At 48.0% G+C, this 27,931-nt stretch overlaps 1 protein-coding gene across 1 annotated transcript in view; it reads left to right on the top strand.

The window, feature by feature from the left end:
• The window catches only part of KIAA1614 (KIAA1614 ortholog), a 64,186-nt gene that overhangs the window by 24,745 nt on the left and 11,510 nt on the right, over positions 1-27,931 (top strand). The window contains exons 4-7 of the mRNA XM_060233073.1: positions 7,856-7,999; positions 17,595-19,315; positions 21,732-21,915; positions 25,896-26,172. Of these exons, the coding sequence (XP_060089056.1) occupies positions 7,856-7,999; positions 17,595-19,315; positions 21,732-21,915; positions 25,896-26,172 (2,326 nt within the window). The remainder of the gene's footprint in view (positions 1-7,855; positions 8,000-17,594; positions 19,316-21,731; positions 21,916-25,895; positions 26,173-27,931) is intronic.

The following is a 27,931-nucleotide window of genomic DNA, read 5'->3' as shown; positions in this document are numbered from 1 at the left end:
GAGTTCAATGGGGCTTGTCACAGCCTTTCTCATGGCTCCACTCTCAAAGTCTCCTGACTCCATCCCCAAAGTCCCCAGATATTTCTTGAATTGGACTTGGCCAGGGGCGGCCCGACACCCCATGATGCCCTAAGCCAACTCGCTGCCTGGGGCCCCCCCACTCTGCAGCCCCCCTCCTCCCCCCGTGCCGCCTCCTCCTCCCCCACTGCATGTTAATTTCAAAGCCCCCCCCAGCGATCGGAAAAACTGTGCTGCTGGGCCGCACTCCCAGTCTGTTGGGAGCAGCGTCCTGAAAGGGCGGTTCCACAGCTGCTGAGTTGACTCCTCTCGATCCAGGAAGTGGGGAGGGGAGGAATCAGCAGCCACAGGACTGCCCTTTCAGGACGCTGCTCCTGACAGACTGGGAGCACAGCCCACGGTGCGGTTTTTCCGATCGCTTGGAGGGGGCTTTGAAATTAACATGCAGTGAGGAAGGGAGGGAGGAGAAGGAGGCGTGGGGGGGCTTTAGATAGCCGGAACCTAGCACTAGAGCCCGTTTGGCTTTGAAATTAACATGCTGTGGGGAAGGGAGGGAGGAGGAGGAGGCGCGGGGGGGGGGAACTAGGCGGTTGCGGGGGGAGGCCAATTTTGCCACCCCCTGCCCTGCCGGCGCCCTAGGCAACTGCCTAGTTTGCCTAGCGGGGGAGCCGGCCCTGGACTTGGCAATCTTATGTAACAACCATGTAAGGTTAGTGCCCTGTCCTGCAGTGGCTAGGAGAGGAAAGAGTGGCTTATCAAAGGCCTGTTTCTCTATTATGCACTTCTGTCTGACGGGAGCCGAGCCAGGGACTTTCTGGCTGTCTCTCTTAGTCACTGTGCTATGCCAGCTCACAAGAGGATGAGCGGTTCTGTAGTCAAGCTGCATGTTTAATCATCACCCGGGAGCCAGATTGTCTGGGCTTCTGAAATTTATTGCAAATACTGTGTGGCTAGGCATTCTGAACTGCCTTGTGTTCAGGAGGCGTTTGTCGCTTTGGACAGTTAGCCCCTGATAATTTTAAGACGTCTCTCAGGTATTGATTTGCAATTTGGGTGCAGTTTGATATTGCCATCTGCAGAATTTGACTTGTTTTTTAAGGTTGTCATATTGTTTTATTGTGTGAATTAATTTTAACTCTGCATATTTATTAATGGTGGTCCCCTGCCCTGAGCCCATTGAGGGAAGGGCAGGCTAAAAATTGAAAATAATAAAATAAAATTTAAAAATCCATACAGAGAATTTTAAGGAACATCTAGAGAGTATGCTGTTAATACTGTTTCCGAGCTGGGCTGTGCTTTTAAAAATTATCTTCTTAATAAAGTGGACGTTGGACAAAATGTCCACTAGGCTCTAAAAAAGAGCTCTGCCTCTTTCCTTCCTTCTACAGGGGGCCAGGAGCGAGAGCAGCCTCTGCCCATAGAAGGAAGAGAGGCTTGGCTTAGTAGCTCTGCTGTGGGATTGAGGGAGCCTGGCAAAGCAAGCTCTCACTCCCCCCTTCCTCCCCAAGGGAGGAGCCTCAGCCAATGGAGAAAATGGAAACTTTGCTCTGTAGCTCCTGTACAATTGAGCAAGCCTCGCAAAGCAAGTTGTGATGCAGAAGGAAGCAAGAAAGAGGGAGAGGGAAGCAGATGACAGCCAGTTGCTTGGGGGCCTGATAGGAGCCCTCTGAGGGCCTGATTTGGCCCCCAGGCAGCATGTTTGTCACCCCTGCTCTAAAAGTTTATCTAGGAATGCTACCCTTCAGGTGGGACCTGGGAATTCCCTGGAATTACAGCTCATCTCCGACTACAGAGATCAGCTCCCCTGGAGAAAATGGATGCTTTGAAGGGGGAACTCTATATGGCATTATACCCCTCTGAGGTCCCTGTCCTCCGCAGGTTCTATCCCAAATCTCCAGGAGTTTTCCAACCTGGGCCCGGCAACCTTACTCCCCGCCCCCCATCCCCTGCCGCTAACCCCAGTTTATGGTAGAATAAAATAACTGGCCAGTCTTGAAGATACCAGAAGACATTTGTTTGTTCTTGTGCTCCCTGCACTGCCGGCTCTTCTGTTGTAGGAAATGGTTCTTGAGTGAAGTGTGGGACGCCTTTAGGTACAATGTATATCCAAGGAAGTTGTGGTTTCCCTGGCTGCCTACTAGTGGGAGGGCTGGATTGCTTGCCTGCCTGTTTCTTTCTCGAGAGGTATGAAGTAGAAAGAACCAGATGCGTGTGGTAATGTAATATAGCTGCTTGAGCCAATCAGAAGGGCCATGCATGGGCCAAAAATTTTGAGGGAGGGATGAATTTCGAAGGAAATGAAATTGGTTGATGAGGTTCTGCATATTTCCACCTGGGACACAAAAAGTATTAACACTGAAGATTAGTCAAGCCAGATTTGGCATTTGGAGGCCTCTTAGGGAATCCAAGCCTGGGACAGAAACCGTTCAGACGATGTTTCCATGGATATAAGGACTTATGCCCACAAAATGCAGTTTTCCCATTTCCTCCCTCACATGTGCCCTGAAATCCTGTCCTTGTGAGACCCCTGTTCCCCAGGAAGCGGATTTTTTTTTTGGGGGGGGGTATTCAGGAGAAGAGCAGTGGAAAAATTAGATGTGGGACTGATTTTTTCCTAAGCAAATTGAAAGCAAACTGTCTACTGAAATCTGGAGAAGAATTCTGCACACCTTTCGGAATTACTCTATGAAAGAGAGGTCAGATTGACTGGTCCTCCCTTCTGGAATTCAATTTAGAAGGGCAAAGATGAGTATAATCCACCAGTTTGGGTATGATGGAGAACATACAGGCTGCTCTGAAAGAGTTAAGTTTAGGCCTACTGAAGTGACTGAGCTGATTTATTTTAATCATGGAGCTTATGGCGAGAGCCAATCGGGAACAACAGAGTGACCATGTGTGTGTTCTTGGGGGGGAGGGGAAAGGAGAAAAATGGGTCATCTGTGGTGAGACAGTGAAAACTGGTGTAGCATTACTCTGGAATCCCAAGCGTGAGGTGATTAAAATGGCTAAAGACAGTGGCATGGAGCCAATCCTCCTTTTCTCTTGCAAAAGGCACTAAGAACATCAGGAAAGCCCTGTGAGATCTCAGACCAGTGTCCATCGAGTCCAGCATCCTGTCTCACAGTGGCCAACCAGTTCCTCTGGAGGCTTTCCCCTGCTGTTGCATCCTGACTGTGGAAATCATAGGTTTCGTTCCTCTGAATGCAGAGGTTCCCCTCAGTCAGCGTGGCTAGTAGTCACAGATAGACTTATCTTCCATGAATCTATCTCAAGCCCTTTAAAGCTGCTTATTCCTGTGGCCATCACTACATCCTCTGGCAGCAGATTCCACATTTTAATCACTCTCTGTATCAAGAAGTATTTCCTTGTTACTGTACAGAAGCTACTGCCCATTAGCTTCATTGGATGCACTCAAGTACTAGTGCTTTGGGAGAGGGAGAAAAATGTATCTTTGTCAGATCTTTCCATCCCATGCATAATTTCATAAACGCCTATCATGTCACCTCTTGGTTGCCTCTTTTCGAGACTAAAGTCCCAGATTTTTCAGCCTTTCCTCATGGGGAAGGTGCTCCAACCCCCTAATCATCTTCATCGCCCTCCGCTGTACTTTTTCCAGCTCTGCAATGTCTTTTTAAAGAGATACGGTGACCAGAACTGTACACAGTATTTCAAATGAGGCTGCGCCGTAGATCTATACAGGGGCATTTATAATATCGGCCGTTTTATTTTTAATCCCTTTCCTAATAATCCCTAACCTAGAATTTGTCTTTTTCACAGCTGCAGCATACTGGGTTGACATTGTCATTGAGCTATCCGTTACGACCTCAAGATCTTTTCCCCTCTCAGTCTCAGCAAGTTCAGACCCCATTAGCCTATACCTGAAGTTGGATTATTTCTTTTTGTCCCAATGTGCATCACTTTACACTTACCGACACTGAACTTTATTTGCCACACTCTTGCGCACTCACCCAGTTCTTCACAGTCAGCCTTGGTTTCCGCCATCATGAATATTTTATGTCATCTGCAAACTTGGCTGCTACACTACTCACCCCTAGCTACAGATCATTTATGGATAAGTTAAGTAGTACTGGCCTCAATACTGATCCTTGTGGGACCTCACCGCTTACTTCCCTCCATTGTGAGAGCTGTCCATTGATTCCTACTCTTTGCTTCCTGTCATTTAACCACTTTTTAATCCATAAGAGAACCTGCCCTCGTATCCCATGGCTGCTATATTTACTCAGGAGTTTTTTGTGAGGTACCTTGTCAAAAGCCTTTAGAAAGTTCAAAGGGGTGGCCAAACTTGCTTAACGTAAGAGCCACATAGAATAAATGTCAGATGTTTGAGAGCTATAGGGAAGGAAGGAAGGAAAATAGATGGGGCGAGGGAGGTAGAAAGAAAGCAACTTTAACTTTAAATGCATTTTCCAAGCTGCTGGCTGGATTGGCTTCAAGAAGTGATTTAAAGAGAGAAATGCCTTCTCCAGGCCAGCCAACAGGGTGGTGGGGGCTTCGAGAGCCACACACTATATGTGAAAGAGCCAAGCATAACTCCTGAGCCACAGTTTGGCCACCCCTGGCCGCTTCCAGCGCTCTGTGATTCTATGATACTCAACCGAGAAGCCCTTGCTCATCAGAGATGGTAACTAAGGACCACCATTCTGTCTTGGGCTGTAGTTAAATCCCCAGTGTGTGTTCATGTGAAGCCAGAGACCAAGGCATCCAAAAATCACAACATTCCAGTACTTTCTCAAATAGTTGTGAAAAGAACATTGAATTAGCTGGGGAAGAGTTGTTTGTCTTGGGACTCTGTCACAGGGGCAGGGAGAAGTGACCCCCATACAGTTTCCTGGAAATAGATCTCCTCCAAAACCATACACCCAGAGCTGCTGGCAGCCTCATTGTCAAGCACTACACAGTCTTCATTAATGATGAGCTCTATGTTTGTTTAATCATAGTAAGCTTTATTCATTTAACAGAGCTGTTTTCAGGCAAGACTTTGGCCGTTTTCCCACTGAGCTTACCTCGGAGCGACGTCCCTCTTCACCGCGCAGCGTCTGCGTGGATTTCCCACCAACTGCTCCGAGGCTGCTCCGAGGAATCAGGAAGTTCCCGACCTTTTGCGTCGCAAATGGAAACCGCTAAAAACCAGTTTACGTTAGCGACACAAAAGCCGCGACTCTACTTGGTTACTCGTCTTGGTAGAACTGAAAAGCCAAGTATAAACAATCAGGTTAGTTGGCTCAGACTGTTATTTCGTTTGAGTAAATAGTGCCTTTTTTCTACCAATGAAGCAGCACCCCTCCCTCCCCCATTCATACCAGTTACAACTAACCACAAGCAAGCAATAATCTCTGAGAGTATGACCTGGAATGCCCAAGCTTACCACATACCTCAGGGCAGTGTCCCCTCTAAGATGAGCTACCATGAGCTAGCTCACATATGTTTAGCCTCCAGCTCACACATTTTTGTCTTAGCTCAGGAAAATTGGCCCCAGAGCACAACAATAGCTCACAACTTTAATGCCACCAGCTTGCAACTTTAATGCCAGTAGCTCACAAAGTAAAATTTTTGCTTACAAGACTCTGCAGCTTAGAGGGAACATTATCTCAGGGTGAGAAAAAGGATACTTGTAAGGTTCATAGACAAAATATGCATGATTAGCCCATCTGCATCTACAAGCACAATAGCTAAATGTTACAGAATCTGAACCAACATGGAAGTGCTTATGGCAAAGAAACACCTTGGGGAAAAAAATGAAAAGTAACCTGTATTTTTTTTCCTCCATGGAGCTATTAGCAGCTTAGGGGATGGGGGGGGGGGTTCTCTTGGAAAAATAATGCATGAAGAGGAGGGATAAATTTCCATTGTAGTGGCCCTGATTGAGGTCAGCCTCTCCTTCCACCCGCAAACATCTCCTTTCAAAGAAAATTAAAGATGTCTGAAGATCTTCTGGTAGGCATGAACCTGCAGACTCCTGGCTTCTCCAAGGCATTGTGTACTCTCTGGGGTAATTATTTCACAACACCTACTATTTGAGCCCTAAAAAAACAACCTTGAGATGCCAGACTTTGAACCTATGACCTTCTGTATGCAAACCAGACACAGGAACTCTGAGCATGTGCCCCCCCCCCCCATCTTGTGTAGTGAATCCTTGTTTTTGAATTTGTATTGTTAGATTGGAGTCTAGTCTTTTGTTGTTGTTCAGTCACACAGTCAGGTCCAACTCTTTGCGACCCCATGGACAAAGTCACGCCAGGCCCTCCTGTCTTCCACCATCCTCTGAAGTCTGCTCAGATTCGTTTTTGTTACCTCAGTAACGCTGTCCAGCCATCTCATCTTTTGCCATCCCCTTCTTCTTTTGCCTTCTGTCTTTCCCAGCATCAGGGTCTTCTCCAGTGAGTGCTCCCTTCTCAATTGGTGGCCAAAGTATTTGAGTTTCAGCTTCAGCATCTGACCTTCCAGGGAACAGTCTGGGTTGATTTCCCTTAGGGCTGACTGATTTGATCTTCTTGCAGTCCAAGGGACTCCCAAGAGTCTTCTCCAGCACCACAGCTCAAAAGCATCTATTCTGTGCTCAGCCTTCCTTATGGTCCAGCTCTCACAGCCATACATTACTACAGGGAATACCATCGCTTTGACTATACGGACTTTTGTTGGCAGGTTGATGTCTCTACTTTTTATTATGCTGCCCAGAGTCTAGTCTAGTAGCACCTTAAAGACCACCAAGAGTTTTGGGGTGTAAGCTTCTGACTGTCAAAGCCCCCTTTATCAGACACCCTGAAACTCTTGTTGGCCTCTCCTGAATTCAAATCTAACTGTTCTGTCCAGACCATGGTTGGCCAAACTGTGGCTCAGGAGCCACATGTGGCTCTTTCACACACATTGTGCGGCTCTCAGAGCCCCCACTGCCCTGTCAGCTGGCTTGGAGAAGGCATTTCTCTCTTTAAATCACTTCTCCAACCCAAGCCAGTCAGCAGCTTGGAGAATGCATTTAAAGTTAAAGTTGCTTTCTTTCCACCTCCCTCCCTCCCGTGGAGCTCTCAAACATCTCCTGTTCATGTCTTGCAGCTCTCAAACACCAGAGATTTTTTCTCTGTGGCTCTTACATTAACCAAGTTTGGTCACCCCTGGTCCAGACCAACACAGTTTCCCTTTAAAACTATCTCCATTTGGATTTGTACATTTGCAATCATCTTTTTCTGATGTAGTTCTCTTCCTTGTAGTCCTTATAGTCTTTAGGGTTGCCAAATCCAGATTAAGAAACTCCTAGAGATTTGGGGACGGAGCCCAGGGAGGACAGAGATCTCAGTCCCATAGAATCCACTCACCCTCCAAAACATCCATTTTCTCTGGGGGAACCGATCTTTGCACCCCGGAGATGAACTGCAATTCCAGGGGATCCCCAGGCCCTACCTGGTACCACCTGGAGGCTGGCATCCCCATTTCACTGTTCACGTTCTGGGTAGTGTTTAATACTTTTTAAATTTGCCTTGCTTTTTTATGATTGAAAGAGTTACAAAATAAAACCAAGCCAGGAGGCAGAGAGGGGACGGGAGAGGAAATAACAATGAGAAACGAATGCCCGGCACGATGATTGAAATGTCTCCAAGCCCAGTTCTGATGAAAGCCCGGTCCGTTCAGTTGTGGCCTGGCAAGGTGCCACCTAGTGTCATTTTAGGCGGCTGCAGGGGCCTTCCCAGCCTCTGCGATGAGCATGTCGTCTCCCCCTGCTAGGCTGCCGCCGTCACTGTTAAACCACTCTTAATCCTTGTGTTTTTTTCCCCCTAATCTCCCCCCCCTTCCCCGGCACTCCGTGGTGCTGCCTTGTTTGCAGGGCCTTTGTCCCCAACCAGGAGCTGGAGCTGAGCCCCAGGCATGAGCAGGCCAAGCAATTGCTGCAGAGAGCTCGCATGAAGGCCCGGACGAACCCCCTGCGAGCCAGCCATAGCATCTTGCCCACTGCGCCCCAGGAAAGGAGGTAAGGCTTTCCCCTGTGCTGAATGCGGGGTTAGGGGCAAGGGGGATAAGAAAGGAATTGTTACATTTTTGCAACCCTGGTGCCCAGTAGGAGCTTGTCCTGCCACCTTGGCCGTTCCTGCATCGCACGGCAAATCTCGCTTCCCTCCTCTTGCACATGCATACTTGCATGTTTTTAATCGCCCAACCGAACTGTAAACCGAGCTTCTCTATATATGTTTGTTGGGGGCTTTTTTGTTTTGCCAGTCACCCCCCCCCCACCCGCCACACACTGGTAGGCATTGCCTTTTCCGTCTGCCACTATCGCAACAAGTGATTAGCATGTCTCGCTCGGTCAGACGCTGCTGTTGTTGTACATGAGGGTTCTGTGCGAGAATAAAGGTGTCCGCTAAGCCGAGAGAACGCCACAGGAGTTTACAGTGTGTGCAACTGACAGCTAGGAAAGTGATATGTATCTGTAAAGTGCTGTCAGGTCACAGCCGGCGTATGGCAACCCCAGCCAAGGGGCTTTCAAGGGCAGTGAGAAGCAGAGGTGGTTGGCCATTGCCTTCCTCTGGTGAGTCTTCCTTGGCGCTCTCCCTTCCAAGTACAGACCCTGCTTAGCTTCCGAGACCTGAGAAGATTGAGCTATACCAGGGGTGGCCAAACTTGCTTAATGTAAGAGCCACATAGAATAAACTTTACGTGTGTGAAAGCAGGAAGGAAGATGGGGAGGGAGGGGAAGGTGGAAAGAAAGCAACTTTAACTTTAAATACATTTCCCAAGCAGCCAGCTAGCTTGGCTCGGAGAAGTGATTTAAAGAGAGAAGTGCCTTCTCTAAGCTGTCTGATGGGATGGTGGGGGCTTCAAGAGCCACACAGTATGTGTGAAAGAGCCACAAGTGGCTCCCGAGCCGCAGTTTGGCCACCCCTGGGCCATGCTAATGTTGCCTTCTTTCCCTTGAAAAAGGATATACATGGGGGGGGGGGGCGGGGGCTGGAATGCAACATTTGTGTTTTGATCCCACAAATGTGAGTATAGTTTAGTTAAGTCAAAAATGCAATAGCAGTTTAAGGGTCTAACAATATTTATTTCAACATAAGGTCTTGTGAGTCAGAGAGTTCATCTCATCAGCATGTGATGAAAGTGAGCTCTGACTCATGAAAGCTGATTTGAAAGAAACTTTGTTAAGTCTTGCAAGGTACTGTTGGGCTTCCGCTTAATTTGGCTACAACAGGCTCACACAGTTAACCCTCTGGAATGAAAAGGGAGTTAAATACTGGATTACAGTTCCCTGTAATCCAGTATTTAACTCCCTTTTCTTTCTAGTGGGTTAACTGTGTTTCATGAATTGTAATCACACTGGACATCTTGATCCACACTGTAATTACCAAAACTGTCCCTTAGGGTAGTCCACCGGCTTCGTTCAGAAGTAGTTGTCACAGGCCTAAAATTGTAAAGCCTTATCTTCCAACCACGTGCGAATGAATGCACTCTTATAATGGTTAGATGCACAAATATGTCTTTTGGCAGAATAGGGAGATTTCATTTGCTGTGGGCATTATAAATTCTCTTAATATGTCTCTAGTCTGTCATAAGACGATCACTTCGTACTATAGCAGAGGTGGCCAAACTTGCTTAATGTAAGAGCCACATAGAATAAATGCCAGGTGTTCTAGTGCCACAAGACAGGGAGGGAAGGAGGGAGAAAGGAAGGAAGGAAAAGGGAAATGGAAGAGAGGTGGAAAGAAAGCAACTTTAACTGCATTCTCCAAACTGTTGGCTGGCTTGGCTTAGAGAAGTGATTTAAAGAGAAATGCCTTCTCCAAGACAGCCAATGAGGCAGTGGGGGCTTCAAGAGCCACACAGTATGTGTGAAAGAGCCACATGTGACTCCCAAGCCACAGTTTGGCCACCCCTGTACTAGAGTATGAATTCCTTGTTTGATTACCATAATATAACAAGTGTAACTGCTTTCTTGTACATTGGAGGAGGTCAGACAGTCACAGGGATACCCAACACATCAAAGGTTACCATTCACAAGGACTTGTTACACACTGGTAGTTTACACAGAGTTGTTAAAACTGGGGGATTAAATATTAATTGGCTTTCCTTTTCATGAAAACCCGAGAGGCGCCAGCCTTGAGATCTTGGCACCCAGGCACATGTGTGATTTTTGCAAAGCGATATGAAATGCCATCCCCTGAGCAAAGCCAAAGAGCAAGTCATATCCTCCATCAGCAGCAAGAATTCCGCCCCCCTCCCAATCCCATGAACTGCCCTTCTCGAATCCTCGCCTTTGCTCATCTTTTCTTGGCCTGGTCCAAACAGAGACCAGTGTAAAGAAACCCATCCCCATCCTGTTCGCAAAGCAAAACTACATCAGGCTGTGGTCTTCCCCTGGGTTGGAGACCCACTAGGGTCTGGCCCTTATCGCTAGATCATTCAGGTCTCCACTGAGGGCTGCTTAACATTACCACGTTCAGGGCTTTATTTGTAGCAGGGACTCCTTTGCATATTAGGCCACCACATACCTGATGTAGCCCATCCTCCAAGAGCTTATAGGTCCTACTGTAAGATCCAGGAGGATTGGCTCCATCAGAGGTGTGTGGCTTAATATGCAAAGGAGTTTCTGCCATAAAAAAAGCCCTGAACATCACTATGTTGTTCCTTCAGTTGTGTGCTTGCGGCAGGAGTACTGTTGATGCTGGGCTAGTCAGTCCTTCAGGTGCCAGTGTGGCATGGCTGTTAAGAGTGTTGGATTATGATTGGGACTTGGGTTCCGATATCAACTTGGGACCTAACTGCACCTTGTTGTTTTCCCCCTGAGTCCTCCTGATCTACATGTACTTGCGAGTTGCCTGTATGCATCTCAATTCCCAGGCGTGTGGAGGGGTCCAGTTCAGATTAGGAATGAAGTGCATAAGAAGAAGGGATTTCAGCTTTCCCCCTTGCACTGTTTTCCCAGGTTGAAATGGCCCTAGGGAGATGCTATTTTGCCCCATCGGGGGTCCCTTGTATGTTGATAGGATACACACTGGTTTTCCCAAGGGGTCCAATAGTGCTCCTTTAGGGCTGTTTCAGGCCAGAGCAATGGTGTGCGGGGAAGGCAGAAGAATCTTTTCCCTGTGCTCCAGAGCCCCAATCCAAATCAGGGCTGGTGCACCCAGGGCCAGCCCTAGACTGTCTGGCACCCAAGGCAAGGCTAACATCTGGCTCACCCCCCCCCCCCCATCGATAATGTCACCAAGTCATATGGGGTGCCCAATTTGGCGCCTCCAAAAGGCCGGCACCCAGCCCTGGGTGCACCTGGGAACTGAGTTCTAAGTGAAGAATTCAAGTGCACCTCTGATGGTCCTTATGGTAGACCTCACCATAAGAGGAGAGCCAGTTTGGTGTAGTGGTTAAGTGTGTGGACTCTTATCTGGGAGAACCGGGTTTGATTCCCCACTCCTCCACTTGCACCTGCTGGCATGGCCTTGGGTCAGCCATAGCTCTGGCAGAAGTTGTCCTTGAAAGGACAGCTGCTGTGAGAGCCCGCTCCAGCCCCACCCACCTCACAGGGTGTCTGTTGTGGGGGAGGAAGGTAAAGGAGATTGTGAGCTGCTCTGAGACTCTTTGGAGTGGAGGACGGGATATGAATCCAATATCTTCTTTTCTTCTACCTGAGGACTACACATTTGTGTGTGTGTGTGAAGCCATACGGTGACCCCATAGGGCAGGGCTTTCAAACTCATTTGTTATGAGGGCCAGATCTGACATAAATGAGACCTTGTCAGGCTGGGCCATGAAGGGCCAGGCCATGAGTGTTTCTATTTTAGATTAGGTAGTAGAGATATAAACTTTATAAAGGACACAGACAAACACAACTAAAGAATTAAAAAAAAACCCACCTTAAAACATGCTTAAAACATTAGCACTCATTGGTCTTAAAGGTGCTCTCTTTGTATTTCTCCCATGGGATCCAGGGAATTGGGCAAAGGAAGCTCTGGCTCTTTCCTGCCTTCCCCAGGGGTCCAGGAGAGGGAGAAGCCTCAGCCAATGGAAGGAAGAGAGGCTTGACTCAGTAGCTCTCCTGTGGGATTGAGAGAGCCTGGAAAAGCAAGCTCTGCCTCCCCTCCCCCACTTCCTTCCAAGGAGAAAATAGAGGCTTTGCTCTGTAGCTCCTGTGCGATTGAGGAAGTCTTGGAAAGCAAGCTGTTATGCAGAAGGAAGCCAATGGCAGCTAGTTGCTTGGGGGCCTGATTTGGCCCCTGGGCCACAGGTTTGACACCCCTGCTATAGGGTTTTCAAGGCAAGGGATGAGCAGAGGTGGCTTGCCATTGCCTAGCTCTGTGCAGCAGCTCTGGTCTTTCTTGGCAGCTCTCCAGCCCAGGCTGACCCTGCTTAGCTTCTGAGATCTGATGAGATGGGGCTAGCCTGAGTCATCTAGGTCTGCATAACATCAAGTAATTAAACCTTCAACCCTGAAGCTGGGTGGGTGACTTTGGGCCAGTCACACAACTGAACCTCATTCACCGGGTTACTTTACTTTACTTTACTTTATTCGATTTATATCCCGCCCTACCCCACCGAGGTGGGCTCAGGGCGGCTTACAACAATAAAAGCTAACAGAGGTCGATTTAAATACGATTAAAATTATACAATAAAATACATAAAAACCTAAAAATACATAAAACTCACATCGATATACACTATGCTACTATTCCTTAAATCAGTCCTTCAAATTTCCAATATTCAGTAATCTGATGTTTAAGATTTAATATTCAGGCATTCTGCTCACAGTTAATTATATGCCAACCGGAAGAGGGTTGTTTTACAGGCCCTGCGGAACTGTTCAAGGTTCCGCAGGGCCCTCACCTCCTCCGGGAGCTGATTCCACCAACAGGGAGCTGCAATCGAGAAGGCCCTGTCCCTGGTCGCTTTCAGACGGGCCTCCTTTGGCCCAGGGATTGTAAGGAGGTTCTGAGACCCCGACCTCAGCACTCTCTGGGGGACATGTGGGGAGAGACGGTCCCTAAGGTAGGCAGGTCCCAGACCATAAAGGGCTTTAAAGGTCATAACCAGCACCTTGTACTGAACTCGGTATGTTATCGGCAGCCAGTGCAGTCCCCGAAGTCCCGGCTGGATGTGCTCCCGTCTAGGGAGCCCTAACAACAGCCGGGCAGCGGCATTCTGCACTAGCTGCAACTTCCGGGTTCGGCACAAGGGCAGCCCCATGTAGAGGGCATTGCAGTAGTCCAGCCTCGAGATGACCGTTGCATGGCTTCTAAGAACGATGAGATCACTACATGCACTCCACTGACTTCTCAGAAAAGCAAAGATTAAACATCTGACCGACTGTGATTTTTATTTCACCTGACCAGTTGACGGATATGTACTGGTCTGTCTTGGTACTTGAAAGTTATTGGCCATGCACTGTCGGCATAAACCCCCTGCCAGACTCCAGTCAGTTATTTGGGCTCTACCTTGGTCAGTTCAGTCTGGAGAAGGCGAGGCTGAGGGAGGACATGATAGCTCGCTTGAAGTATTTGACGGGCTGTCACTTAAAGGAGGGCAGGGAGCTGTTCCTGTTGGCAGCAGACGAGAGGACACACAATAATGAGTTTAAAGTAAAGGTGAGAAGGTATCAGCTGGATATTAGGGAAAACTTTTTTACAGTAGTATTGTTCAATAGTGGAATTGGGAGGTGGTGAGCTCCCCCTCACTGGCAGTCTTTAAGCAGTGGCCGGACAAACACTCATCAGGGATGCTGTAGACAAGGGGTGACCAAACTGTGGCTTGAGAGCCACATGTGGCTCTTTTACAAATATCGTGTGTCTTTTGAAGTGCCCTCGGCTCCATCGGTCAGCTTGGAGAAGGCATTGCTCTCACTTCTCCAAGCCAAGCCAGCCAGCAGCTTGGAGAATGCATTTCAAGTTAAAGTTCCTTTCTTCCACCTTTCCCTCCCTCCTCCTTCCCCCATCTATTTGCCTTCCTTCCTTCCGGCTCTCAAACACCCGACGTTCATCAAAGAATTCAGGTTTTCACGGCTGGTAACATCATTAGGGTTTGTAGAATCTTTCGGGATCAAGTGCCGTGTTCTACTGGAGAAAGTTTTCCTTCCAGACGTTTCGTTCTCAGCTGCGGAGAACATCCTCAGTGGCGTTGCAGCCGGAGCAGGCGCTCAGACCTTCTTGGCTGCTGTGCATCACTCAATGCACAGCAGCCAAGAAGGTCTGAGCGCCTGCTCCGACTGCAACGCCACTGAGGATGTTCTCCGCAGCTGAGAACGAAACGTCTGGAAGGAAAACTTTCTCCAGTAGAACACGGCACTTGATCCCGAAAGATTCTACAAACCCTAACCCGACGTTCATGTTTTGTGGCTCTCAAACATCTGACATTTATTCTACGCAGAGGTGGGATTCAGCCGGTTCTCACCGGTTCTGTAGAATAGGTTCCTGATGTTCTATGATTCTCCAGAACCGGTTGTTGGCCGGGCGCCTGCTTCCCTTCACTTCCTCCCTTTCGCCGGGTGCCTGCCTCCCTTCCCTTCCCTTGGCCGGGCGCCTGCTTCCCTTCCCTTCGCTTCCTTCCCTTTCGCCGGGCGCCTGCTTCCCCTCGCAGCCAGACGTTGCCGGGGTGGCTCCTCCCCCCTTTTTCTTCGCCTTCTCGCTGCCGCCTTCTTTGCTTCCTCCAGCAGCCCGCCGCATCACGGCGTGGAGGAGAGAGCAGGCAATCTAGCGCGCTTTTGGCGCGCTTGCAGGGGGCGGGACTTCTGTGTGCCTTCTAAAAGCAGCGTGCAGCGTGCGTGCATTGCCTTCGCCGTCCTCAGAGTCAGGAGCCCTCCTCTGCAGCTGATTTCGAGGGAGACCGACCGAGGCTTCGCTGCCGGGGCTTGGAGAACTTCTCAAAAGCGGACGAAGGCGACTGGCGAAGCTCTTTCCCTTCAGAAGGTTCCTTTGGGGGGTTTTTTTTTGCTTGTTATATTTTCTTTAAAATGTTAGTTAGAAAATAGTATTTTGCACCATCTGTGTTTGCCTGGTGAAGCTGATGCTGCTTGGAACCAATGTTGTTAGTTTTGAAGGTGCTGCTGGACTGACCAGTGTTCCCTTTAATTCCTCCCCCCCCCCTCACTGAGCAGACCAGTTTCCATCCTGAACAGAATGGAATTGCTGTAATCTTAAAATGGGCAGTGCAAGACCCTGCCTGGCTCCAGACTGCTGCTGAGCTGGGCTTCCTGAGTTAATGAGGGGCCACTCCTCACTCACAGCTTAGAGGGGACGCTGCTGCTGCTACAGAGGAACCCGGCCACACTTCTGAAATGACTTGAGAGCATGTGCTTTCGTCGTCTCTCATTTGTATATAAGCCTTAGGCATCCATCTTTTCGTTCAGATTGGGTGTATTTTTCAAAGGCGCTAGCAATTCTAAAGAATGGCCTGTGGTTGCAGCAAAAATGAAAAGGAGTCTTTTGGCAGCTTAAAAGCTGACAAGTTTTTCTCCTAGTATTTGGGAAGGATGAGAAGATTTGGGATAAATGTTAGAGTGACACTTGTGATAACAGCTGTTCAACAGTGAAACATGTGTAAGGTTGCTTCTGGGGGTGGTGGACTCCCCTTCACTACGAAGGCTTGAATGGCCATTCAGGTGGGCAGTCATGTTGCTTTGAGTGGATGGTTGGACTAGATGACCTCAAAGATACTTTCCAGCTCACTCCAGCTTGCCATAGTTTTTTTTGTCACATTGTTAATTTACTTTATTTATACCCTGCCTTTCTCCTTAATGTGATCCCCATGACTCTCTTCTCCATGTTATGCATGTAGTGGGTCCTTGCATTTCCCCCCCTTCAGAGCATAATATATAAACATCTGCCTTGTGAGGACTCACAACATGCATCTGATGATGTGAGCTCTAGCTATGTGAGTTATGATAGAATGAAAACTTGCTAGTCTTTAATGTGAAGCCAGGCTCCTATTTATTTTAACGTGTAGCTTTTGCAGTCTGATCGTATACCTATTTACTTTGGAGTAAATGTTGTTTAGCACAAGGGAGCTACTCCTAAGTAAAGATTGCATGCTTAATATCTGGGGTTTTTTTAACTCTCAAGGGGGTAGATTATTTCCACCCTCTCCAAGTGCTTATGGCTGTGAAGTACTTTCTAGTCTTCATGAGGGCTTGTTTTGGCTTCCCCAGCTCTCTCCTCACCCCCCAATCCTGACAATTTGTTAGCTGCTGTTGGTGCTGTCGAGAAAAGATGACGCCCTCTCAATTCGCAGTCATGGCCCCAAACTGAATTGTAATTTCCTCCATGGCTCAGAAAGTTTTAAGTTGTCTTTTCTTTCAGTTTGATTAATTTTATGGCAGGTTAGGTTATAATGCAAAACGTAGGGCTGGGTGACCTAGATAGATCATGCCCCCCCTCAACCCTGAGTAGGGTTGCCAAGTCCAATTCAAGAAATATCTGGGGACTTTGGGGGTGGAGCCAGGAGACATTGGGGGCAGAGCCAGGAACAAGAGTGTGACAAGCATAATTGAACTCCAAAGGGAGTTCTGGCCATCACATTTAAGGAGACAGCACACCTTTTTAAATGTCTTCCTTCCATAGGAAATTATGAAGGATAGGGCAGGGGCACCTTCTTTTGTGGGAAATGTTTTAAAAAATCACCAGAAGAACTATTCAATTCCTGAAAGTGTTCAAAGAGCTAAAAATATTGTCAGAACAATTGCTGTAAGTTCAGCAGAAGCAGAAAGGGGTTTTTCAAAGATGAACATTATATGTTCTGAGAAGAGAAGTCGGCTAACTGTTTCCAATATATCAAACATAATGATTATCAGTCTAATTGGCCTACCGCTAAAGGAATGGAATCCTACCCCTACAGTGCAAAGATGGTTAAGGGTAAATCACGCAGCTGATGATGCTCGGATAAAAGCAAAGAAAATTGCAAGTGAGGATGCCAATCAAACAGCAATATGGAAATATCTTCAATAACTGTCATGTATTTGATATTATAAATCTTTCTTTAAACATAATCTAGTTGTCTTTACCTCTTTTACTGTTCTTATTGCAGTATTTAATGCGTGAATTATTAAACTACCTTTCGGTATATCTTTTGGTATAGTTAAAATGGTCATTAGGACATAGAACCTGTTGTTAATTTATTTGAATCCCACCACTGATTCTACGTGGCTCTTACGTTAAGCAAGTTTGGCCACCCCTGCTCTAGACTGGTCTTTCATAGAGCAGGGGACCAGACTTGATGGCCTGTATGGCCCCTTCCAACTCTGTGATTCTATGAATATGCATCAGTAACATCTACGCTACCCTTTGTGCTTTGTTAAAAGTGTAGAAGCTAGGTGCATTGATGCAGCATGGGGATCCTGAGAAGTTAGGCAGCCATAGCAGAATCTCTGCTGTTGTAGTTAATCCAGAGACATGTTGACTTTGCTGTATGGCCCTTGGTGGGAAGGGTGATAATGGAGGGTTAGAGGTGCTACCTTCAGGTTTGATTTCTAATTAGGCTTTGACACATGCTGTTAAACCAAACGGTGCCTTTGCCCAGGGTTGGTCCTTATGTTGGAGGCAGATAAAAAGCCAGTCAATGTCACCAAATCCAGTTGATGTCTGTTTGTGTTACAGGGATGCCTGTGGGTTTGCAGTTGTGGATGCAAGGAACTTTGCCTTGAAGGATGGAGACCCCCTCGCTAGCGGCAACCTAAGCGATTCATCTAGCGGGGAGTCCAGCTGCAGTCAGCAGGGGAAACGGGGGCCATCGCCGTCCCGAGTCCGCTTCGAGGACGAATCCGTGCGGGACGCCGAGGTTCGCTACTTGGAACGCCTGCAGCAGCGTCAGAAGCGGGTCTTAGACTCGGTCCTCTTATCTCTTGGGCAGGGCCCGCTGGCTTCCAAACCAGACCTCTCCGATTATATCAATGGCGACCTCCAACGCAAGCAGAAAGGAGAACAGCAGAACGCAAGGCCAGGGGCTGAAGCGCTTGCTCACCAAAGCAGCAGGGGGCGCTCTGAGAAGGTGAAACCTCTTGTGGTCGATGAGAAAGGGAAATGCAGTGCCTGTGGCTCTTACATCACCAATGTGGCAGCCAATCAGAACCCAGATAACAAATTAAGCCCAACTGGGAATGCCATGCCTCAAAGCTGCGACGTCCCTCAGGAAAGCAAAAATCTAGCCCAGGCCAGTGCAAGCAAAGAGCTCAGCACGTGCCAGGAGGACTCACAAACAAGGACTCTGGGTCCCAAAGGAACCCCAATATGGATCCTTCCTTCTCGGCAGCGCGTTTACACAGAACGGATCAGGGAGACTTATATCGGAGAAGTGACTTGCATAGATGAGGTGGATTCGGCTTTAGACAGCGCCACCGACACGTCAGACAGCTATAGGACAGATAGCGAAGAGACTGGAAGCAACAGCTGCCGGGCAGTGGACAAAAAGAACTATCATTGTAGCTCTTCTTGTGATCCTAAGGTTCTTTGTCCTTCAGAAAAGAACAGGAAGGCTGAGCGGGAGAAGCACAGAGTGAACGGTGTCTGCGGTACCAGCGGGGAGAAGATCTGGGACAACGGGCCCGGAATTAGTCAAGCAAAGATCCATTCAACTGCGAACGAGGTGTGCAATTGTAACTTGAAGGGGGCTTGTGAGGTAAGAGGGCAGGTGACCAAGAGGGCAGCCAATGGGGTGGAGACCTTCCTCGGAGTTGACCAGCTCGTGGATCAGTTTCAGCTGGTCAAGAAAGGCAAGGGCCAAGGGCATGCCAGGACAGCCAAAGTTCATTTGAGGCAGCCTGTGCTCGCCATTTACCCCCAGCAGGTGCCTTCCCGTTTGGTCCCTGGGGGCGCGACGGATTCTCCGAACGGGAAACCGACGGAAAGCTCTGATCACGCTCCTCGGCCAACCAACAACTTGAGCCAAACTGCACCGTTAGCAGGTTCATCGCAGCAATTAGCAAAGCAAATGGCGGTGGGCTACAACCTAGTGAACCGGGTGCCTGTGCCCCCCAGCACTGGAAAAGCCCTCTCGTCCTCTTTGCCTTACAGGAGGGCTGTCTCGATGGGCAACTACAAGCCTGCCAATCAGGACCCTGGGCTCGCGGATTCGGCCAAAGAACCATTGGTTAACTCTACTTCCCCCTATAGTTTCCAGGAAAAATGTGTGTCTGGGCTGCAGGAGCAGTGTGACTTGCAGCCAGGTCCCAAGACGCTCTCCAAGAGTCACCTGCTGGCCTTGTCCACCAATAATTGCAATAACACACAGGCCAAAGGTCAGCCAGAAGCCTCAGTGACTGCTGCGGAAGAAGACAGTGAGGGGTATCTCCAGGACATCCAGAAGTCGGACAAGAGCAAAGGTAAGAGAGAACATCCGGTTGCCTCCCTTCCAAAGGTTTTATTATATATCTCTTTCAGTAATAGATCTCTTTCAGTGTTTGTAGTTGCGACAGAAAAGATTCGCCTTGAACCTGCTGAGGTGCCCTGTCCAGTGAAAGGGAAATCAGATCTCCCCTCAGGGATTATTCACTTCATTTGAAAGCCAGCTTCACTTTGTATATTTAAGCTATACACACATCCAGGGGTGGAATTTTAGCAGGAGCTCCTTTGCATATTAGGCCATACCCACCTGACGTAGCCAATCCTCCAAGAGCTTACAAAAAAGAGGGCCTTCAAACCGGGGGATCCCCCGCCCCCACCTGGGGATTGGCAGCCCTAGCTATATGTCTGGTACTCGTCACAGAGTTGATTGGCAGTCCCATTGGCTCCTGTGGATGGAAAAAGGTATTTAATGTGTGAACGTATTCTTGTTCTGGGTTGTTCTGGTCGACTACCATGTGTTAATGGGACTTGACAGAATAACCAGGATATATCTTTTTATAAAATTACTCTGCACAATGTTTAAGTATTGAATTTTGGATTAATGATGTATGCATACCAAAGTCCTATAGGTTCTAATGAATTTACATTTGGGATTGAAGTTAAATAAAGAAGCATCATTTTTAGAACACCTGTCTTTCTTGATGCAGTTGGGAAACCAGCTGGGATGAGGTGATTCATTAAATTGAATAAATAATAATAATAATTCTCTCCCTGGGAGTGTATGCAAAGGTTCCCCCTCCCCTCATTTCCCCAATAACCATTGTCTAGCAGGTTTCCAGATAAGAGGCCTTTAGGGAGCACATAGCTTATTGGGGGTGTCAAACATGCGGCCCGGGGGCCAAACTAGGCCCTCGGAGTGCTCCTGTCAGGCCTGTGAGCAACTCACTGTTGTCTGCTTCCTTCCCCCTCTCTTGCGTCTTTCTGCATCACAACTTGCTTTGCCAGACTTGCTCAATTGCACAGGAGTTACAGAGCAAAGCTCCTCCCTTGAGGAAGTGGGGGAAGGAGAACTAGCTTTGCCAGGGTCTCTCAATTGCACTGCAGAGCAGCTGAGCCAAGCCTTTCTTCCTTCTGTTGGCTAAGGCTCAACAAACCAGTGAGGTGGATTAGGCTAAGTATGTGTGTTTGTCTGTGTCCTTTATAAAGTTTACATCTCCCCTATCTGGCATTACTTTTTATGACAACACACGGCCCAGCCCAACAAGGTGAAGATCCGGCCCTCATAACAAATGAGTTTGACACCCCTGGCTTACATGCTACCAATCTTTCAAGTTTGTGTCCCCTTTTTTTATTTGATTGTGGGCAGTTTTGGTATAAAGAACCTATAAGGGAGGTCATAGTGAGGGACTGGATATTCTTCAGTCCGGAAGGCAGTCACCTCAGAGCCTCCCCCTCTCCCCGCCACCCATAGCCCCCACAGCATCATCAGCTGGATAGCTGCCAGCAGCAAACATACATGTTTATGAAACTGGCATATTGTTTTTGTCATGGATGTGGGAGCTGGTAAACCACACTGATGTGCCAGTGCATATTTCTACATGATTCTCACTCCAAAACTGTTATCCTCAGTCAGATAAGGCATCCAGGAGATAGTCCTAGGAAAAAAGTTGATGTTGGAGAGCAAATTTTTTTTTTAAATCAAATCGGATTTCTTTTTGTTTCTGATCCTTAGTATTTTAAAAATAATGTTTAAACCCACTTTTGCAAACAGGAAGGTAATCCCTGCAGCGCACAGTTGAAAAACAGGTTTAGTAGTCATTCTGTCCTCCTGAGTACTCTAGGTCTTTGAGCCTGAGCAAATGATTACTAACAGGATTCTTAAAGATGCAATTTAACTAGGATAAGTGCCAAGTTCTACATCTGGGCAACAAAAGTGATGGGGGACATGCTTCTGGGTAGCTGTGTGTGTTTGAACAAGATCTTGGGGTGCGGGTGGACCATAAGTTAATTATGAGCAGCCAGTGTGTGTGCAGCAACGACAAAAAAGGCGAATGCGATTTTGGGGTGTATCAACAGAGCCACCATTCTACTACCTGAAGAAGCACGCTTGCATACAAAAGCTTATACCTTGAACAAAACTTGGTTGGTCTCAAAGGTGCCACTTTGTTCTATTGCTTTAGACCAACGGGGCTGCCCAGCTGGATCCACCATCCCACAGTGTTGTTTGGGCGAGCCTTGATAGTTAAGCTGGTATAAAACACAGAGGTGTCCCAAGTAGATACACCATTTGGTTTGCAGAACTTGGTTCCTCCAATATGCCAGACAGGTTCCGACCTGAGAAGGATCCTTATAAAAAGCTGTACACAAGGAGCCACATTATTTCTGTGTGCTGAGGTGCAGCTACGTCCTATCATGTTCAGCAAGCGGCAACTGGGTGTGTTTGTGTCACACTAGGTCCATTGTCCCCATCACGCGTTGCTCCCCCCGCTACTCCCGATGCCATCAGTCCCACGGCCATCGCTCTCTCCCTGACAGCCAAGGAGGCCGACACCACCACCTCCGCTCAGTCACACGGCAGGGAAGCTGCAAAAGTGGAGGCCCAGAAGACCAAGCCAGTGCGACCAAATACAGTCCAAGGGTGAGTAAATGAATCATTTACATGGAGAGAGCCAGTTTGGTGTAGTGGTTAGGTGTGCGGACTCTTCTCTGGGAGAACCGGGTTTGATTCCCCATTCCTCCACTTGCACCTGCTGGAACGGCCTTGGGTCAGCCATAGTTCTCGCAGGAGTTGTCCTTGGAAGGGCAGCTGCTGTGAGAGCCCTCTCAGTCCCACCCACCCCACAGGGTGTCTGTTGTGGGGGGAGAAGATATAGGAGATTGTAGGCTGTTCTGATTCAGAGAGAAGGGGCGGGGTATAAATCTGCAGTCTTTGTCTTTTTCTTTTTCATATGTCACCTAGAAGTAACTGAAGGCAGGCAGGGGCACCTCAAGTAGCAAAGGCTAGCCAAGAATTCGAATTCAGAAGCTTAGCAGTGCGCGGCAAACTGTTCCTGGAAGCTTCCCCTCAGTTTTGGAGTTTTGCTTCCTGTGAAAATGTATTTATGTCTTCTAAAAAAGTGGGGAAGACCTTTCTCTTCAGAGTGGCAGGGGCCTGGGGTAAAAGTGAGATAGGTTTAAACAGGGCTTTTTTTTTGTAGCAGGAACTCCTTTGCATTTTAGGCCGCACACCCCTGATGTAGCCAATCCTCCTGGAGCTTACAGTAGGCCCTGTACTAAGAGCCCTGTAAGCTCTTGGGGGATTGGCTACATCAGGGGTGTGTGGCCTAAAATGCAAAGGAGTTCCTGTTACAAAAAAAAAGCCCTGGATTTAAGCAGCAGGCTTTGCTGGGCAGGAGTCCTCACCTGGCCAGAGCAAGCAATACATCAAAATAAATAAAAGTAGTGACTTTTTAATTATATAGTTGAGGCAGGGGTGAACAGGCCCTTCCTTTTCTGGCAAGTGGTCTGAAGGTGGGGATGCCAGCCTCCAGGTGGGACCTGGGGATCCCCTGGAATTGCAGCTCATCTCCAGGCTACAGAGATCAGTTCCTCTGGAGAAAATGGCTGCTTTGGAGGGGGGACTCTGTGGCATTGTACCCCCATGAGGTCCCTGTCCTCCCCAGGCACTACCCCCAAATCTCTAGCAGTTTCGCAACCTGTGTCTGGCAACGATCCCCTCCCATCCCCTACCGGGGGCCAAGGAGGACCTGGCAAACACTAGCTGAAGCCTCCCCCCCCCCTTCCCAAAAGTGCAAGTGGGCTTTTTTCTTCCCGCTGGTCATTGTGCAGTACTCATTTTGCAGAGAACAGAGACCCTTAGATCCCATGGAGCCATTCTGCTAGCAGCGGTGCTTTGCTCTTTTGATGAAGCAGGAGCACCAGAATACTGTTCTGCGCTGGAAGAGAGTACCACAGCTGAACAAGTCTGCCTGCATGTATGTTTCTAGCTCTGTTTTTGCAATGGTGAGGGCTAGAGTAGGGACCAGAACTGCTTTCTGCTTCTATGATTCACAACCCAAGCTCTCCGCCGTATCATACCGGCTGTTGCTTTGGTTAGCTTGCTTGTAGCACCAGAGCCTGTAAAACACAGCAGGGCTCATTTGGTTGTCCAGCACTTCCTCTTTGCTGGAAGCAAAGGTTCTGCCCTTAGCACTCTCTGCCACCACGCCCTCTGTTCTTCCTCTGCACCGCCTGCAGCCTGCCAAGATCCAGCTGGTTCTGCAGCTCTTGCCCCCACCCCTGCTTTGGTGCTTGACTCTTGCTGCATCCTTGGTGCTCTGAGCTCTGCCATGCCTCCTCATTTCTTCCGCTGTCCTGATTTCCCCCCTCCGACCTGCCCCAGCCTTAACCCGCTTTGCTCTTTCTGCCCAAATCCCCAGAAAGCGGTTGCCATGGCTACCCGGGGCAGTCCCCAGAAATTAAGCCTCTTGCCATTTCACCCGGGGATTATATCTAAATGCAGTTTTCTTGACTGCAAAACAAACTCAGGTTTTCCGGAACCTCATATTACACACCCCAGGCAGCAGCCAAATTTTGCAAAGTGACATTCACGCAGTTCTGTTCACCTAATTATAATTTGCTAATTATTTGACCTAGCAATTCCATCTTAAAAGAGAAAAATTCAAGTCTAGCATTGCTAGGAACAAAGTAGCTTTAAAAAGGCATTTCAACAAAATGGGAGGATAATAATAATACCACCAATACCAAACACGGATGAGTCTCTTGGGGCAAGTGGAAGGCAGGGGAGTTATCACTCTTGATTATTGGGGAATAGAAAAGGGGAATAAAAAAAGGAGAAAAAAGCCAATTGGAACCTGTCACAGAAGGCCGTTTGTAAATTAAGGCCACAGAATCCTTTGCAGACTTAATTCAAGAGAACACATTGTTTAAAACTGTGGGTCTTCATTTCCTGCAAAATGCAAAAATGCACTGGAATATATATAAAAATGTTCTCAAGATCATATGACCAGGGCCAGCCCTAGACTGTCTGGCAGCCTAGGCAAGGCTAATTTCTGGCAAACACCCCCCCCCCGCACTGATACCATCGCTGAGTCACACGGGGGGCCCCCCATTTGGTGCCCTTAGAAGGCCGGCGCCCTAGGCAATCACCTAGTTTGCCTAGTGGCAGGGCCAGCCCTGCATATGCCTGAGCAGCAAAATCCATGCTGGGATTAGGTACATGAAGGATTGGGTTTGCTACTATAGCGGAACCCCGGAATAAATGATTTAATAATATATAAACAATATAGAAAGCAGTAACGCAAGCTTTGATAAGGCAAACATAAGAGCTTTATTAGCAATACAGAGGCAGAGCTTCAGCAGAGCAAAAAGAGGAACTAACCTACACTACGTAGCAACTGGATTCTCAACGGCTGGAGACACCATGATTGCAAGTTGTTCCTCTTTCTCATGACAAGTGAATGCAGCTCTGTTGGCTTGTACAGAGGAAAAGGAAGAGTCTGAATTTAGGAGCACCATCGATGGGACCACAATGGCAGCTGCTCCCTGTATAGTTCTGCTCATCTCCTCGCCTTCAAACCTTTCCTTTAAGGCAAATGAGAAGCAGAGGTGGACTATAATTTATTGCCGTCCCCTGCAGAGTTTTCCAGGTATTCACCCTGCTTAGCTTCTGAAATCTGACAAGGTCGGGTTATACTGGGGTGGACAAACTGCAGCTCAGGAGCCACATGTGGCTCTTTCCCACATATTGTGCAGCTCCCAGAGGTCAAGGAGGAGCTTAATGCAGGCTTACTCTCAAGTAAGCATGCTTAGCATTGGGACCTCAGTCAGCCTTTGAGTGCTGACCCATAAGTAGGCGACTATTTCTCCTGTGTATGAAGAGGGGAAGGAGGGGGAAATAGGCATGTTTGCAAACTCTTCTCCTCCATCACAGAGGTCTCCTGGAAACCTAGATCAGGGAAAGAGAGTGCAAGAGATGAGGGAATCACTGGAAGGAGGGATGGAATTAGAGGGCAGTGCAGGTTTCCCTCTTAATTTCATAGCTCTTGTAGGAGCTGTATTTACTGACCTTGGTGTCAAGGCAGAGAGACACATAATGATGCAAACAGTGGTCAGTGATTTCTGTGGTACATGTGAGTTTCCTTCTCCTACTGGTGCCAAAAACTAATTCCCTAACCTTTCCTTATGCTGGTCTTATGGGGACTGTTATTCCCAGCTTTTTTTTTTTGAAAAAGTTTCCTTCTAACATGGTTGTGTTGTAAAGTGCACTCATATGTATTTTCTTTCTGTGCAAAGAAAGTATTAAGGGTTTTAATAAAGACATGTGTATAATATTTGCTCATGTCTTGCTGCTCTCAAACATCTGATGTTTATTTTGTGTGGCTCTTACATTAAGCAAGTTTACCACTCCTGGGCTACACCGTGCTGCCTTCCCTCCTCAGACCAGGGCTATAGCAGGACTTTGAGGTCCGGCTTTGAGGCCTGCCTTTTTGGGGTGGGTGGGGGGGTGTTCCTTGTTTCCCTTATTTGTTGCTCTCGTTTTGGGTATTCTGAATCCATACAGTGAAGTTGGAATAAGTCCTCCATTAGTTCTCTTGACTGGATTCCTTTGCCTTTCAGCAAACTCTTAGAAACCTACCCAGAGGCAAATAAGAAGCCGTTTGCCAAGAAAGGGGGCACCTCCACCTCTTCCTCCTCCTCCACATCTGGGCTAAAGAAATTCTTCACCTCTTTGAGCCAGAGCACCAAGCAGCGGTTGGGCAGGTTTCACTGCTACAGCATGGAACAGATCTTTACCACAGGGGCAGACACTTCAGTGGCACCCGAGGAAGCAGGTGCGGGCACCGTGAGCTCTCCCAAAATGAAGAAAGCACCTTCTCTGCAGTCCTTGCGGCTGGTGAGTCTTAAGGGCGTATGTGGTGGGTGCTGTAGATCTTCAAACCTGAAGGAGTGGTTTGTGCACAGCAGCAGTTTTCAAGCTGTGTCCCAGGCAACTGCAGGGTCCCTGCGAGGAGACTGTCAGGAATGCAGGCAAATGCTTTCTGAAAGAGTTTTAAAAATAAAACTCTTTATTTATAAATTCCAAATAGAAATACAAAATAAAAAACTTATACAAAGATCCGAGGTGCAAGCGTAGATGAGCACAATTGTTAAAAGAAAAAAAAAGGTTAAAAAATTTCATGTGCTCATATGTGATTAATGACTAGATGCCTTCTATTAAGCTGGGTAGTCTCTTTCCATAGAGAGGGCAAAAAGAATAATAATAAGAGTGGTAAGATCATCTTCCATTATGTAGTCTTAAAAGGCATCAATTTTCTGAAAAAATCAGAACAGACAAGACAGTTTTCCCCACCTCCTCCCACATAGTGGCTGTTTGCACTGACAGGAGTATAACAGGTAGGACTTCCAGGAGCCATCTTTGTCTAGGCCAGGAGTGGTCAAACTGTGGCTCGGGAGCCACATGTGGTTCTTTCAGACACACTCTGTGGCTTTTAAAGCCTCCACCACCCCGTCACGCAGCTTGGAGACTTGGAGAAAGCATTTGTCTCTTTAAATCACTTCTCCAAACCAAGACAGCCAGTGGCTTGGAGGATGCACTTAAAGTTAAAGTTGCTTTCTTTCCACTTCTCTCTCCCTCATCCCATCTATTTGCCTGCCTGCCTCTCTTCCTTCCTTGTGGCTTTCAAACATCTTCAGAGCACAAGTGGAAAGGAAGAGTTAGAAAAAGGAAAAGCGCACAGAGACTCCCATACATGGAAGAACATAAGAGAAGCCATGTTGGATCAGCTCAGTGGCCCAAACATCTGACGTTCATGTCTTGTGGCTTGATTTCCCACTTTCCCACATGCAGCTAGCTGGGACGTTGGATGAGTTACAGTTCTCTCAGAGTTCTCAGCCCCACCTACCTCACAGGGTGTCTGTTGAGGGAAGAGGAAGGTAAGGAGATTGTAAGCCGCTCTGAGACTCCAAGCGAAGGTCTGAATATAAATCCAATCTCCCTCTCATATGGAGCTATGGACAAAGGAGCAGTAGGTTTAGAACAGAAAAAAGGAAGTACTTCTTCATCCGAAGAGTGGTGGCGGCTACAAGATAGACAGCTTCAAGAGCAGATTAGATAAACATATGGACTAGAAGTCCATCAGCGGCTATTAGCCACAAAGTATAGATAGAACCCTTACGTCTGGGACAGTAATGCTGTATATTCTTAGTGCTGGGGGTGGGCAGCAGTGGAAGGGCTTCTGAAGTTCTGGCCCTGCAGATGGGCCCCCTTATAGCCCCTGGGTTTTGGCCACTGTGTGACACAGAATGTTGGACTGAATGGGCCATTGAGCTGATCCAACATGGCTTCTCTTATGTTCTTCCATGTATGGGAGCCCCTGTGTGCTTTTCCTTTTTCCGACTCTTCCTTTCCACTTGTGCTCTGCAGTAATCGTGCGTTGGTGCCGTAGGGGTGGGGGTGGGCATGATCATTGTGGCTGCTGTGGCAGCTGAGGACCAGCATTCCCTCTAAGGTGTGTGCATGAGTGGACACTCATTAACACAGCAGTCTGGAGCCGCACAGAGGTCTTGCACTGCCCTTTGTCCATTTTAAGATTCCAGCAGTTCTATTCTGCTCCGGATGTGAACTGCTCCACTCAGTGGGGAAGACAATTAGA

The sequence above is a fragment of the Heteronotia binoei genome, chromosome 2 (genome assembly GCF_032191835.1).
Source record: "Heteronotia binoei isolate CCM8104 ecotype False Entrance Well chromosome 2, APGP_CSIRO_Hbin_v1, whole genome shotgun sequence".
In the NCBI taxonomy this organism is placed as follows: Eukaryota; Metazoa; Chordata; class Lepidosauria; order Squamata; family Gekkonidae; genus Heteronotia; species Heteronotia binoei.
The sequence above is the reverse complement of the archived record's forward strand: the minus strand, read 5'-3'. Positions and strand labels throughout refer to the sequence as shown.